This window comes from Leptinotarsa decemlineata, unplaced genomic scaffold, assembly GCF_025532065.1.
Source record: "Leptinotarsa decemlineata unplaced genomic scaffold, Ldec_3_MD MMD2_tig00000010_RagTag_RagTag, whole genome shotgun sequence".
Taxonomy (NCBI): Eukaryota; Metazoa; Arthropoda; class Insecta; order Coleoptera; family Chrysomelidae; genus Leptinotarsa; species Leptinotarsa decemlineata.
Genome location: NW_027412538.1, coordinates 12,998,055 through 13,012,397, shown reverse-complemented (window position 1 = coordinate 13,012,397; position 14,343 = coordinate 12,998,055). Strand labels below are relative to the sequence as shown.

The window sequence follows — 14,343 nt, the reverse complement described above, 5'->3', positions numbered from 1 at the left end:
GACTGTACGCAACAGTACCGGTGTAAAACTTGATGATGTTGATGACGAAGCCATCGCAAGCAATCAAACAAAACAAGCAGGAACGAAAGGTACGTATATGTTTGTAGGAATATGAAAAAAAGTTACTCACGCACTGCACAAAATTCGCAAAATAAATATTAGAGACGTTAATTACTGCCGTAGACGCCGAAACACCAACGAGCCGTAAATTAAATGCGATTAAAAAATGTACTAAACCAAAAATTATTTTCGTTCGTAACAACTTCACCCTTTCAAGGCAAGTTTCGAATATGAACTGAAGCTTTATATTTAATGAATAAACACCTCAGGAACCTCCGCCTATGATTTTACGAGTTTTACGACCGTTTTATGACTTGGGCCCTCATTTTGTGCTATCGACAAATTATGAACGGACTATAAATGTTTCGTCTGCTACTGAGGCAGACATCCTCGGTGGTATATGCGTGTCATTGAGGATTTCTGTTGTGGAATTCAAACAAGATTCCTGTGGCTGAAATCAAATCAAATGAGCGTATGAATATCACTGACACATGAAGACATTTATCTTATCCGTGACAAAAAGTTGTGATTTATTACTCATGAACCGTCCCAAATGAATAAAACGTTGAATATTAAGTGAAGCGTACCTCAGTGCTTCCAAATTGGTTGAGTTATTTTTGGGACTAGCACAAGAAACTACACATACGCTGTCTGTTCAAAAAATAAGGCAAATTTTCATTTTTTCCCAAAAAATATTCATTTATTGATCAATTTCTATTCTGTCCTCTTCAGAGCAGTTCCTCTGAGATATACTGTGCCAGCAGTTCTAAATGCAGTTCTTGGAAAATTCCTTGAGCTCTGATAGAAATTCTAATTGTATCTCCTCAATCGTCGCAAAATGCCGTCCTTTCATGGGTCTCTTCAATCTTGGGAATATAAAAAAGTCACAGGGGGAAATCTGGGGAATACGGTGGCTGAGGCATGAACAGTTTTTCTGCAATACCGGACGTTTTCTTCGTATTGCTTCTCTCAAGCAGCGTATAACTTCAAGATAATACTCCTCATTGACCGTACGACCATGTGACAACAACTCCCGATGCACCACGTCACTGTAATAGAAGAAAAGAGTGAGTAAAACCTTGTAAATTTGAACAAACTTGGCGTGCTTTTTAGGTCTTGGCTCTCCTGAGTTCTTCCATTGGGCGATTGGACTTTGATTTCGATGTCATGATGGTTATGTCTTGTTGAAGTGAAAACACTTTGATTTTCCCGCTGTTCACGCGGTAGCTTCTGATTGGTCGACTGGGTAATGACGAAAAGTGGAGGAGTGGGGGTGGACTGGAGACCGGCCATCCCTACTTATATCCATGATTCGTCCCCAGCTATGACCCTTTTAACGAAATCTGGATCATCTTTGACGTTTTTTTGGTCGAAATTCAACAATTTTGTTACGAACTTCGCTGCCACACGCTTCATGTCCAAAATTTACGGAAAAATCATATGACATGAGCCAACAGAAAATCCGACTTCCTCAGCAACTTTTCTAATAGTGACTCAACGATTCTTCATAACAATTTTCTTTACTTTCTCAAAATTTTCATCGGCGGTTTATATGCTGAGGCGTGCAAGTGTTTCTGGGCAATCAATTTCTTTTTTTTTTTTACATAATTTGCTGAAAAAAAAACGTTGTGAAGTAACGGGGCTTGGAATCTCGTAATTTTTTATTTCATTTTTAGTTTTTGTTCAATTGTTCTATTTTTACTTTAATTTTATTTCACTATTATTTCATTCCAGATTTTTTGCTTAATATAGTTTTTATTTTCAGCTATTCATTTCTAATTCTTTTTTATTTATTAGTTCTTTCAGGAATTCCAAATCATTTTTTATAATATCAGACAATAGAAGTCCGAACTGATGAAATTCATTATGAGACATTGTCAATCACCTTCAAACAAATTTGTTTAAAATGTTTGTACCAACATTGAAAACTGAAAAAATCGCTATTCGAATATACGTAGCCCGCGAAATTTTAACATTCATCATACTTTTTGAACAGACTTCTATAATGATGTAATGAATCTGAAGCCGACCCTGACCGATATCTCAGCGAGCAAACGCATGACTCATCGGGAATGCACTCGATAAGCCACCGCGAATAATCTAGGCCACTGCCGAAATCCCTACAGAGATCCGGAGCGTTCGCTGACGATATAAAAAGGCCGCTCTCCGTCCCGAGCAGTAGTCTGTACCTAGAAAGTGAATCGTGCGTTTGAAGAAAGAAACCTAACTGTGAAGATGAATTAAGCGTTAGTTACTAAGTGTTGTATATAAATTAGTTGTGATAGTGAAATATTGTCAAAAATGAATTTGATTAAGACAGTTAATTCTTTAATTCGTTACAATAAGTATGTTACAAGAAGCGTAGATAGTTTTAGTTCCATTTTCATCTTGAACGATCATGGAAGTTCCTTCATTATGAGAAAAACCGTGATTGATTAAACATTTTTTTGTTTTTCATTTTCAGCACTGTCTTTTGATATGTTTCTGAAATTCATGACACAATTTGTAACTAAGTCAGAGAATAAAACCGTCGCTGGTACACTGTAGTCGAATGGCACTTATGGTACTAAACGTTTTGTATGTTACTGCGGTAGACATCATCAGTGGTTTATGCCTTGACTACGAGGGCGAATGTAATATTTTGAAGTCTCAGCAACGTCTTACTTCAAACTTGAATTTCTTTGAAATCCACTTTTCAGTGTGTCTTGGAAACTTGATTCGAATAATAAGAATTCTACTCTGTTATTGAATAGAGTTTTCTCTGCAGATACAAATTCTCATAAACCTCATTGGAATGTTCGCTCCTTGTGAAAAATAACTTGGATTTTTCTGGATGATTTCCATCAACAAGAAGCTATCAAGAATTTCTCCACTTCAGAGTCCTTATAAGATGAAATTAAGATAGTTAAATAAAGCTTGGAGATTGCAATCACGTTTCAAATAAATTCTCCTGCAGTGGATCATGGTATAAGAATTTTAAACGAGCCATTTGCCTCTAGCAAGGAGTGAAAGATTTGAAATGCTTTCATCCAGGGATGTTTGTGATGAAAGAAATATGATTAGTTTTACAGAAATTGTTTGACTGGAATGAGTAGCTGTATTCTTGATGGAAAATCACGCGTTACAATTTCATGAAGCACAGATGATCACGTTTGTTCTATCTTTAACCTTTCACGATGGTTTCAAAAATTGTAGCACACCCTACTTTGATGAGGACTTTAGATTTATATTCATGCTACATTTTGATGGTGTATGAATTCATCAGTATTCGTTACCTGACCACAAATATTGTTATTATTGACATGAATCAACTTCTTTCCGAATGTGAAATTACTGGAAACCTTTTATGCATTTTCATACTTGTTTTATATGTATTTTCAACTCGACCTATATGTAAAACAGTGGACATAATCCACATGACATTTCATGAACTTCTGATATATTTGACACCAAAATCTTTCCTGTTTTTTTTATTTGCAAGCTTGAATCATTATTGACTTTATAAGCTATGTTTACATCTTTATTGTGTGAGAACTTGGAAAATTTCATGCTAGGTTGACCAAAAAATGTTCTCATTTTGTAATTTATTTTTTTCTTCGTTTCTTGAAGTCAAAAATAGTTTTTAAATGTATAGGTAGTTTTTGTATAATAAAGAATCTTCTAGATTGCTGGCATAACCATTGTTGATTGCTATTGTTTTCACAACATTCAGTTTTTATTAAAATTAACAGCAAGCAAATAAACATTTTCTGTGTATTATGCTGTTTAATAATATACCTAGGTACTACTTTGTGTTGATGAATGGAAGTATGGTCGGTCGGTAGCCAAGCGGTTCGGCGTGGGTGATTTGTTCACTCACTCGAATTGACTGCCGTGTTGGTCGGTGGTTCAAGCCCTAGTCTGAACGATCGATCTTCACTTGCTATCGTCCAACCCGTGTTAGGAATCACACGTTAAAAGGTAAGACCTCGTTAATCCTTAGCTCGCACAAGTTTCGACAGCTGGTTAACGGAAAAACTGATTTTTAAACAGATTTTAAACAGATTATAAATGATCCGTTTCATATTTCACTCGCTTTGAAATATTTCACAGATAAATGTTCGGTTTTCAAAACTCAAATTTTTCTATTTTGAGAAATATCAATCAAGCAATATAAAGAAGTACTCACTCGTCCTACAGATTGGTTTTGAGATCTTGTGGTTTCATCATCTATGATATCTGTGTGGGCTATCCGTTCTATGTTGTTGTTTTTTCCTCAAAGAGTTGGTATTTCATTATAAATATTTCACAATTTCAATTAATATCCATATACACGAAATTCCTGTCGAAAAAAATTTCCATTGTTTTTATAAATTAATAATTATACCTCTTTATAAAAACTATTTTCATAATTATCATGAAATATGGTCTCGTAGTGCCACCTATACGAGAATTACTACAACTATGGATTCCAATGCAGTTCTCTATACTTCAATTCTTTTGCATGGGCAAGAAAACTTCCTTTCCAGGAGAAATGATTTCAGGATACTTATTTTTCAATAGGGTTTTTGACATTGTCAAATTTTTGAGATGAATGACGACTTCTTGAGATTAATATTTCTTTTGAAAATGCGTGTGATACTCAGATGAGTTTTCAATTTTATTGAAATTCAATACTGGATTGGAGAACAAATAAGGAACTTTTGCAGTTTTCCAAACAACATGAGAACATTTTTCAATCACATGACGTGTTACTTTTACAAGAGAAACGTTTGGCTCAATTTTTTAGAATGTTTAGAAATAGGTAGATTTAAGAATTTGGGTTCTGAGTGACTAAATAGAATTGAATAACTCCCCGTTACTGAATATTTTTTGTAATGTGAAAACTGTTAATTAACTGATACATAAACTCAATTGATTTTGAATGATTCATTCTCAAACTGAGGTACACATTTTCAACATTAATTGGGCATGTAAAATTCAGGTATTTAAAATTCAGGTACTTCAAAATGCAAAAATACAAATGAAGCATTGAATATGTAGATTGTAGTTGATATAGACAGGCCTGAAGAAGATTTTGTATAGCAAAACACGTGTTGCGTTTTTGTGAAACTGCTAACCAAGTTAGCATCCTCAGGAGTCATAATGATCTCCTGAAGACGTTAACTTGGTTAGCTAAACGCGCCATTCCTTATGGAGAAACACGTGCAAATTTGAACAGTTCAATTCTGGCGATTTTTGGACGTCAGGCCCAGTTCACACGAAAGAGACAAAGGTCAGCGCCTCGTCTCTGCCATACGTCCATTCTGTATGAATTGGGCCTTAGACTTTCAGAGCCCACTCCTCCATTTCTGCCGTCATCAAGTCAACCAATCGGAAGTTACCGCGCGTTCAGCGGGAAATTCAAATCAGTAGATGACCAAAGCGACTTCTGGCGCAAAAACTTGTATTTTTTTATGTAGCTGAATTTTTTGCAATTTTCACGACATTCGCATTCGTCCCTTTCGTGTGATTCGGCCTGAGGTCCAAAAATCGCTATACTGACAGAAACGATAATGTCATTTTACATGTTGACATTGGTTAGCGGGTCTCACTTTGTTAACTTGAATTTTTTCCAGGTTCTCAAAAAGCTTTAAATACATTCAGGAATCAATAAATCTGGGAGTCCTTTCATAATTTGCTTTGCTTCCTAATTTTATGAAGGAATCTGTCAAAATCATTGACTTACTGCCTACAAAAAATCGTAATTTTTTCGTTGTTTGGGGTCTCAGTTCATAATGATTTTGTTACTTCATTCATTTCATACTTATTTTCATTCTATAAACAGCTCCAATTGCTAAATTTTCTCTTGTTGAGTTAACTTATGAATGGAGTTTGAACTATTGAAATGTATCGTGCTGAATATTCACAATATGAGTACCGACGTCATCATAATGGCACAAAAATAAAAGCTCTGTTGGGGAACATGAGTAGAGAAACAACAAAATTGCTAAATAATTATTGAATCATTGAAATTTCACTACAACACTTAAATATTGTCTGACTTTGTTTCAGGTAACATCAATGGAATAAATATGGTAGGCCTGGCCTTACAGGGACCTTCTGTACCAACTATAGCTGTCCTAAATCATAGTGGACCCTACAATTTGCACCCACCTCAAGGTATATTTCGCAGTCTTGTTTACATAAATCAACTGGTTGACAGAAATCAAAAGCATGATTACAGAAATATGTGGACAGACCTTTGCTTGAAATTCGGCTTCATATAATCCGCCAAAAAGTGTATAAAGACGTGGAACCTACTTTCAATTGGGAAAACAAGTTTTTGGCTCCACTACTCCACCTTGATACAAAAATGTGGGAATCTTACAAAGAAAGGAAGGAAGCAATCAATTTCAGCAGCACGTGTTCCGCTACTGCCGATTTGTCTGTTTGACCTGTTCTACACTTTCTCCGATGTTCATGCAGCCTTGTACCCACGAATCTTTTGGTGGTAGCGATATGAACTTATCCGCAAGTGCATGGTGTACGATATACCCCCGCAGCTGATAGTGGATCTCTTTTGTCTTCCGCAGATCTAAGGCTTTGTTGTATTTTCCAAGTGGGCTTGAACACTGTTTTTATTTTATTCCTTCCCAAGATTTTTAAGATTCTGTCTGTCATCCTAGGAATGTACGGTAGAAATGCACGTTCAACCGTTTGAGTTTTCTCCCTATTTTCCCTATTTTGACATGTGGAAGTCTTCAGTTTCATGGCCTTGTTGATCTCGGCTTTTGACTTGGATGGTGATTCTAAATTGCATGCAGATATCTGTCCGTATATTTCGGCTTTCGGTACACTTTATGTGTCAGTCGTGTGCTACCCTTTCGACGAGTACATCTAGAAAAGCTATCCCTTGTTCCTGTTCAGTCATGGTGAACTTGATGCTAGGGTGTTGAGCATTGATGTGATCTAGTTGGCTATTACCGGGCTGAGTGGACTTCCCATCGCTACCCCGTCTAATTGCTCATAGAAATCCCCTTTCCATTGAAAGTAACTTTCCGTGAGGTAGACTTTGAAGAGTCCGACAATATCACTAGGAAACAGGTTGGCTATCTCTCTCAAAGAATCTTCCAGCAGGACGTTGGTGAACAAGGACACGACGTCGATACTGACCAGACTAACACTTGGCTTCAACGTTATATTCTTAATTTTTTCCACAAAATCTGTAGAATCGTTGACGTACGAAGTTGTTTTTCCAACATTTTCATTTCATAAACTACACCTTACGAAACTTCATTCTCACGACATGTTTTGCTATCACACTAGCTTTTTCGTAGTGAATAACATAATGAAAGTTGATTATTTACTCTAATTTTTAAATATCCCACATAATCGATTGAAGAATCAACTTTTAGTATGTTGTTCACTACGAAAGAGCTATTTATGCAGTAGAATTCCTCAATGTATTTTCTTTTTTCCAGTATTTTCGGCTGCATCAAACTTAGCAGCGACTCCTCTGCAACCTCGCCCTGCTACCACCTGCAGCGTGGACTCTCTACCGTTACAACCTAAATATCTGCCCACGTTCGAAAGGCAGTATTCCTCCGAACCCCGAGAACTGCCTAGAAGCGAAGAAAACCTCAATATCTGCAAACCTTTCTTCCCTTCAGTGTATTTCGAAAACAATCCCATAAACATAATGGAAACTGGAATCAGCCTAGCTAGCGTCCCGGCAATGGCCATTGGAAGCTCAACGGAAGTGTTGGCTAGTATTGTAGAGCAACAAGTCAATTTGAGAAGAAATTCTGCTTTGCTCGTCAATTCGAAGGGTGGTTCGGGGAAAGAGGAGAAAGAGTCCCCCGACTTGGAGAATGTGAAGTCGCCTAGTACGGAGTTTACCACGTCGGTCAAGTCCCCTAGCACAGAGTTCACTATGTCGGTCAAGTCACCTAGCACAGAGTTCACCACGTCTACAGTGCAATCCATGGCGGCGGATAATTCGTTTGTTAGTGTAGATATGAATGGTACGTCAAATAATTTCGACGACTTCGAGATGAGAGAGGTTGAATCATATACAGTTTAGATAGACAAAAATCACTATCCGCTCTTGTTTTTCCAGCAATATCAGATTGGAGTTTAATCATCTATTTTCGACTGTCTCACTTTCTAGTGGAAAGAGTATCTTCGAAATAACTATTGGCCAGACAGTTTGCTATCAGTGGTATGAAAAATCATAGAGAAAGCTGTAAATAACCATATTCCTGAATATTTGGAAGGCTTTAACATCTTAAGTCATCAAAGACAAAGTCAAAATATGCTTTATTGTCTTTATTATTTCAAGTTCAGAGGGATTTTGATCATGCCATAAAATTGTAGTGTTGTCAGCGAATACTGTCAACTCTCCTTTAATATCAATAAATCTCAGATCATTCATATACAAAAAAATAATAGTGGACCTGGGACTGAGCCTTGTGGAACTTCACAGTTTATTTTTCCTTCCTCAGAATAATTATAGTCGTTTTAACAATTTGACTACGTTCAGATAAATAAAATTGAAACCAATTGAGACTTACACCTCTTATACCATACTGTTGTAATTTCCCAGACAGTGTACCATGACTTACACAGTCAAACGCTTTCGATATGTCACAGAACACAGCTGCTGCAATCTCTCCTTCATATAATTTGTTATATAGACTGTGCAATAATGAAAAAATGACATCATGAGTGTTTTTTCTACTCTGGAATCTAAACTGACATTTTTTAATAGCTGGTTTCTCTCGAGAAAATCAACTAGTCTTCTCCTGACTAGTTTTTCTATAATCTTTGCAAGTGTTGCTATTGAAGAGATAGGTCGGAAGTTAGAAGAGATGCCAATATCTCCACCTTTATGGAGAGGAATAACGATAGACGTTTTGAGAAAATTTGGAAAAAGTCCTTCCTAATGTGAGATATTTATTATGTCAACTAGTACTGAAGAAGCATTGTCTGGTAGAGTTTCGAAAATTTTCAAGGAGATGTCGTCAATTCCTGAAGTGTGTTTATTTTTCATCTCCCTAAAGACTCCTTTTAATTCTGAGAGGTTTGTGTCATATAGAATAAAATTATCTGCTATATCATTATCAATTAAATTATCAAGTGGATCATACGGAATGTGAATATTTCCAGTTAATTTTTCTCCTATCACGCAAAAATAGTTTTTCTACACCCGTACTCTAACAATATACTTATATGACCATAATCCGTTTCATAATGATATCCATTATGATACAGATTTTTCATAACGATACAGATTATCAACCAATAGAAACCCATAATTTTTCAATCAAGAATCCTGTTCTTTTGTCCTAGATTCTAACCTAAGTAACTAATTGCTTTATTTGTCAAAATCAGTTTTCATATTACCTACCTATATTATCAAAATGTCTGAAAACAGCGATATAGAAGGAATACCATCGACTCCAATATTTTTAAAAGATCAGATTAATTACAGTTGTTATATTCAATATAAATATAATTAGAATCTTTATAGTTTTCATATATCCATGATAATACCATTAAGTTTGTGTTTTTTTAAAAAAATATGAGTTAATTACTGTAAATGTGTTCAATACAAATATAATATTTATAGTTTTTTTATTATTTATCGGGTTTAGAAAAAATAGCGTATGCAACTCTCATGAAATGGTTATTAATACACTCGCATATACCATACAAAAGTCGCCTTCGGCTCGTTTCGTATCCCGGTTAATGCTCGTGTCTTAATAACCATCATTACATGATCGTTGCATAATATACTATATTGAAATCGGTGGATGATAATGGAGTGTCCAATTTTTGCTTTCTACCCTTTCCTCTGAGATCATTAATTATCTTCCATGTTTCTCTTGACTTATTGCTTGCTTTGTTTATTCTGTTAGTTTGATGGTGTTTCTATACATTTTGCGGTAGCAGGTGAAATAATTTAAAAAATATGCGGATTATGTGAACTTTCTGATATATTGTAAGCAACGAAAATTTCTTGCAGACACCCTCAATTTGGCTTTCGGAAACAAAGATCAACAGGCGACCTTCTATCGTATGTCACACATATTTGGAATAAAGCAATCGAGAAACATGGAGAGTCAAGAGCTATTGCGCTTGATATTTTTAAGGCCTTTGACCGTGTGTAGCATGAGTTGCTGGCCAAACTTTGATGCTATGGCCTGTCGGATCATTTTTATGTATGACTTTCCAGCTTCCTGGAAGCATCAACGCTGGTGTTCCCCGGGATCTATATTGTCATCAACCCTCTTTTTATTGTATATCAACGACTTTTTGAAAAAAAACAAGAATCCAATATATTGGTTTGCTGATGACAGCACACTTGTCTCGTCATTCCATTTGGATTCCAGAACATTGGCTGCGGAGGCACATCTTCACCGGCAGCAGGAGGATGCATATCTTAATGAGGATCTGGAAGTGATTTGGAATTGAGGTGAAACTTATTAGGTTCAATTCAATGCCACAAAAATCCAGGATCGATTTTCTCCAAAAAGATAAATGTCTCCGAAACGGATATACTAATGTCAAGACAGACGATTCCGCTTCCAGCTTTGATGAGTTTGTTGGGGGTCAAAATGGATACCAATCTGTCTTGGCACTGAAATTGTAAAGCTTGATTTTCAAAAGCTTGAAACACTATTCCGAACCAGAAAACTGTACAGACCTCAGCAACCTCAATTATTTTTATCACCACGACACGTCGTGTTCCAATCACCAAGTGATCAAACCAGTTTAATCTTACTCTCAAATTGTTTTGATCTTCCTCCTGAAGATGATCACTTGGTAATCAAAACACGTGTCCAAGTGTTGAAAATAATGTCCTTTATGTACCTACAGTGGGTACCTGGAGAGTCGTTGCTGGCAATTTGCTACCAAAATGTTACATGAATCAATATCCTATCTGAGATAGCAAAGCAATGAATATATAACTTCCATAACATCTCAAAATCACTGAGTATTGATCCAAAAAATACTTGTGGACTGCTTCAAATACCAATGGATCCTAAAGTAGCAGTCAAAATTCTGTCGCATTTGGAGCAACCCACACGGAGGGGTTTTGGGTCGATACTCAGTAATTTTGATATATTATGGAAGTTAAATTGTTATTGTTTTGGTATCTCAGATGAGATGTTGATAATTCAGGTACCATTTTTGTTATTCCAGGTATGGACATTGAATATTACTGGTTTTTTTTCCCAACACCAAATCGTTATTTTCAACACCTCGGCACGTGTTTCGATCACCAAGTGATCATCTTCAAAGAGGAAGATTAAAACTAGAAACTAATGCGAGCTAACCCTTTTCATGCTATAAAGGTAACCCATTCAGGTAAACCATCCAGGCGTACCAACCATACAGGTATACCAACCCAAATTAATTTTACAATTTTGCCTTATCTATTATTTTACAATTTATGTTTATATAAAACAATTTTCAGCTATTAAAAATTAATTTCACAATATTGCGTATCCAAATTTATTTTTGCAATGTGTCCTTATGTAGTAATCAGTGAACCTAATAACATTATTTTATTTTATTTTAACAAGCTATATAGTATGCTCTTTGGTATAGGTCCGTCACCGTTATTCATAATATTATTGTGTTTACTTATTTCTACACTCTCATAGGCATCTAGTTGCCTGTTGTTGTTAACTTGTCTAACTAATCTTAATGAACTGAAGTCTATGGAATGGTTTTGTTGCAAAATATGATGGGCGACTGCTGATTTTTCAGGTCTTCCATATTTTAAGTGTGCTATGTGTTCCTCATATCTTACTTTGAAATATCTTTTTGTATATCCATAATATTTTGCATCGCAGTCCTCTCACATTCAATTTCGTAAATTCCAGACTTTTCCGAATTCTTGACTCTGTCTTTTGGACTTCCCAAAAGGCTCTGTAGTGTATGACTTGTTAAAAAAAACACCTTCATACCTAGTTCCTTGAAAATCTTTCCAAAGTTCCTCGTATATTGGTGGTATTTAACTGAGATGTATGTATCTTGGTTTTTGACCTTTTTGAAAGTCGGGATTTCGTTCATTCTTAACCTAAACTTCTTTTTTCTTATTATGTCATCTACAATATCCCTCGAGAAACCGTTAGTGGCTGCTATTTCCTGTATTGTACGTCTTTCTTTTGTGAACCTATCATGTGTTAGAGGGAAAGTCAAAAGACGATGCACTAAAAAATTCAACCCAGCACGTTTGTGGTGTCCACAGTGATGTGAACTGTCAGGAATATACCTGCACGTGCTTGTTTCTTTTCTAAATATATCGTATTCTAACCCTCCATATTGGCTCCTCATTAACAAAACGTCAAGAAATGGTAGTTGTCTCTTATTTTCTAACTCATACATGAATTTTATTGATGGACATGTATTATTTAAAATGGAAACACAGTCGTCAATATTCGATTTTTTGGTATCGAATATCGCAAAAATATCATCCACATCTCTCACCTCAATTTCAAAATCTGAGATAATATATATCTATGTTTCAAGTATTGAACGAAAGTTTTTTCTGAGTAAGTCAAAGTTTTTTATTGACAAGCAGAAACATGTTACATATAATGAAGAACTCTATGATTTAATTGTTCTGAATATCACAATGATATTATTGAAGAATGAATAAAAATTTTTATTTCAATGGCATCAGAGTTGGAAGTGTCTATCAATAATCGAAATAAACGAAAGATACATGACAAGTACATCTTCAGCATGAACTTTTTTCTCAAAAATCGTGTGGTACATCTCCATATTGGTGATAATAAAAATCTTATGTTGTATTATCAGAGGCAGGTACCTAAAGAACTCATTAACTTCCCAACTTATCTTGGGTTCCTTCATTTTCTCATTTCTAAATGAAGTGTTTCATGGTCTATTAGGTAGTGGCTCGAAGAAAGAGAAACAAAAATCCAATTCATTGGATCTGGATTAAACTCCAACTGGTAGAGTGCAGGAGATGTATCAATTAGCAAGCGGATAGCGATTTGAACATGATATAATATCCCCATTATATTTTTGTAAGTGTTAGTATTAAGATCACGCAATTTTATAAACGAGCACTTTATTCCCAATCATTATTATGAACAGGGTAAATTTATTAAATGCCTACCCCAGAACCAACGATGTACCCGACTCCTTTTTGAAATATAATATCAATTTTTGAAATTCTAGATGGCAGTAAATGTGGGGAGGTTTTTGTCAAATGATGATATTAAATATGATGTTTCTGACTTCATGTTGTTATTTCTATCCCATTTTCCTTTCTGAAATAGCGGTGTGATAATTGTGTTCATATATGATTATTTTTATGGGTAAATTGATGAATGTAGCCGTTACTACGTGGTAGGAAATCACAATGAAGAAAAGAGACCATATGCCTTTCTTTGAAGTTTCAACAGCGTTCGATGTATGCCTAAATCAGAGCTGCCTACAGTTCAACAACAAATTTTATAAACACGGTTCAGGTTTACCACCCAGATAGCACAAATACGTCTTATGGACGTTTTCAAAATGTCCCGCTTGGACATTCAGGACATCCTCAAAACGTTCATTTTACGGACATGGATATTTTATGGACGTCTTTGTAACGTCCACTGTTAATAATGAGGATATCTTTAGGACGTCTATAATAGGACATTACAGGTCTTCAAATGGACATTTACAGGATGTCTTTAGGACGTCCATTTGAGAACATTTCATGGACATGATCAGAAGCTCAAAAAGATATTCACAGGATGTTCTATTTGTTTCTGTCATGCGTTTCTGTAGGCTAAAAATGATTCATTTTTTATATATTACGTCAGATTGCCTCGAGAAAATTAAGAAAATATTGAACATTTCAAAATCTTTTATTTGAAACATTCATTGAAAATAATAACATAAAATAAATGTTTATACTAAACTTTTTTGTAGATTTCACGTCCTTCCTTTCCTTCGCCCTTTTTAGCCATGCCTAAATCGACAGTTCCGTTTCCTGTCGTGATTTGTCCATATTTGCCTTCTCAGCTAAACCTGTTTTGAGATCATGTAGGCTACGCTATATTATCATTCCTCGCAAACATTCGCTATATATGATCTAAAACTGAACCAATTGTTTCAGTTCAGTCGGTTTTATTCATTGATTAATGGTTAGTTCAGTGATCTGAACTGTATTACTTACCTTTTTTGTCATTACTTTCAGAAAATGTTGACATTGAAAAATTAAAATATCAAAAAAGCGATGCAACCAAAGGTGAAGAATGTAATAATTAAAATCGACCAGACTTCCGTAAAGCC

General features: G+C 35.4%; 1 protein-coding gene across 2 annotated transcripts in view; it reads left to right on the top strand.

Moving 5' to 3' along the window:
• Positions 1 to 13,298, top strand: part of LOC111508298 (potassium voltage-gated channel protein Shaw) — a 129,584-nt gene extending 116,286 nt beyond the window's left edge. For both annotated transcript variants that reach the window (XM_074171483.1, XM_074171484.1), the window contains 2 exons: positions 6,094 to 6,201; positions 7,503 to 13,298. In XM_074171483.1, coding sequence (XP_074027584.1) covers positions 6,094 to 6,201; positions 7,503 to 8,104 — 710 coding nt within the window. In that variant the 3' untranslated portion in view covers positions 8,105 to 13,298. The remainder of the gene's footprint in view (positions 1 to 6,093; positions 6,202 to 7,502) is intronic.
• Positions 13,299 to 14,343: the final 1,045 nt, after the last annotated feature.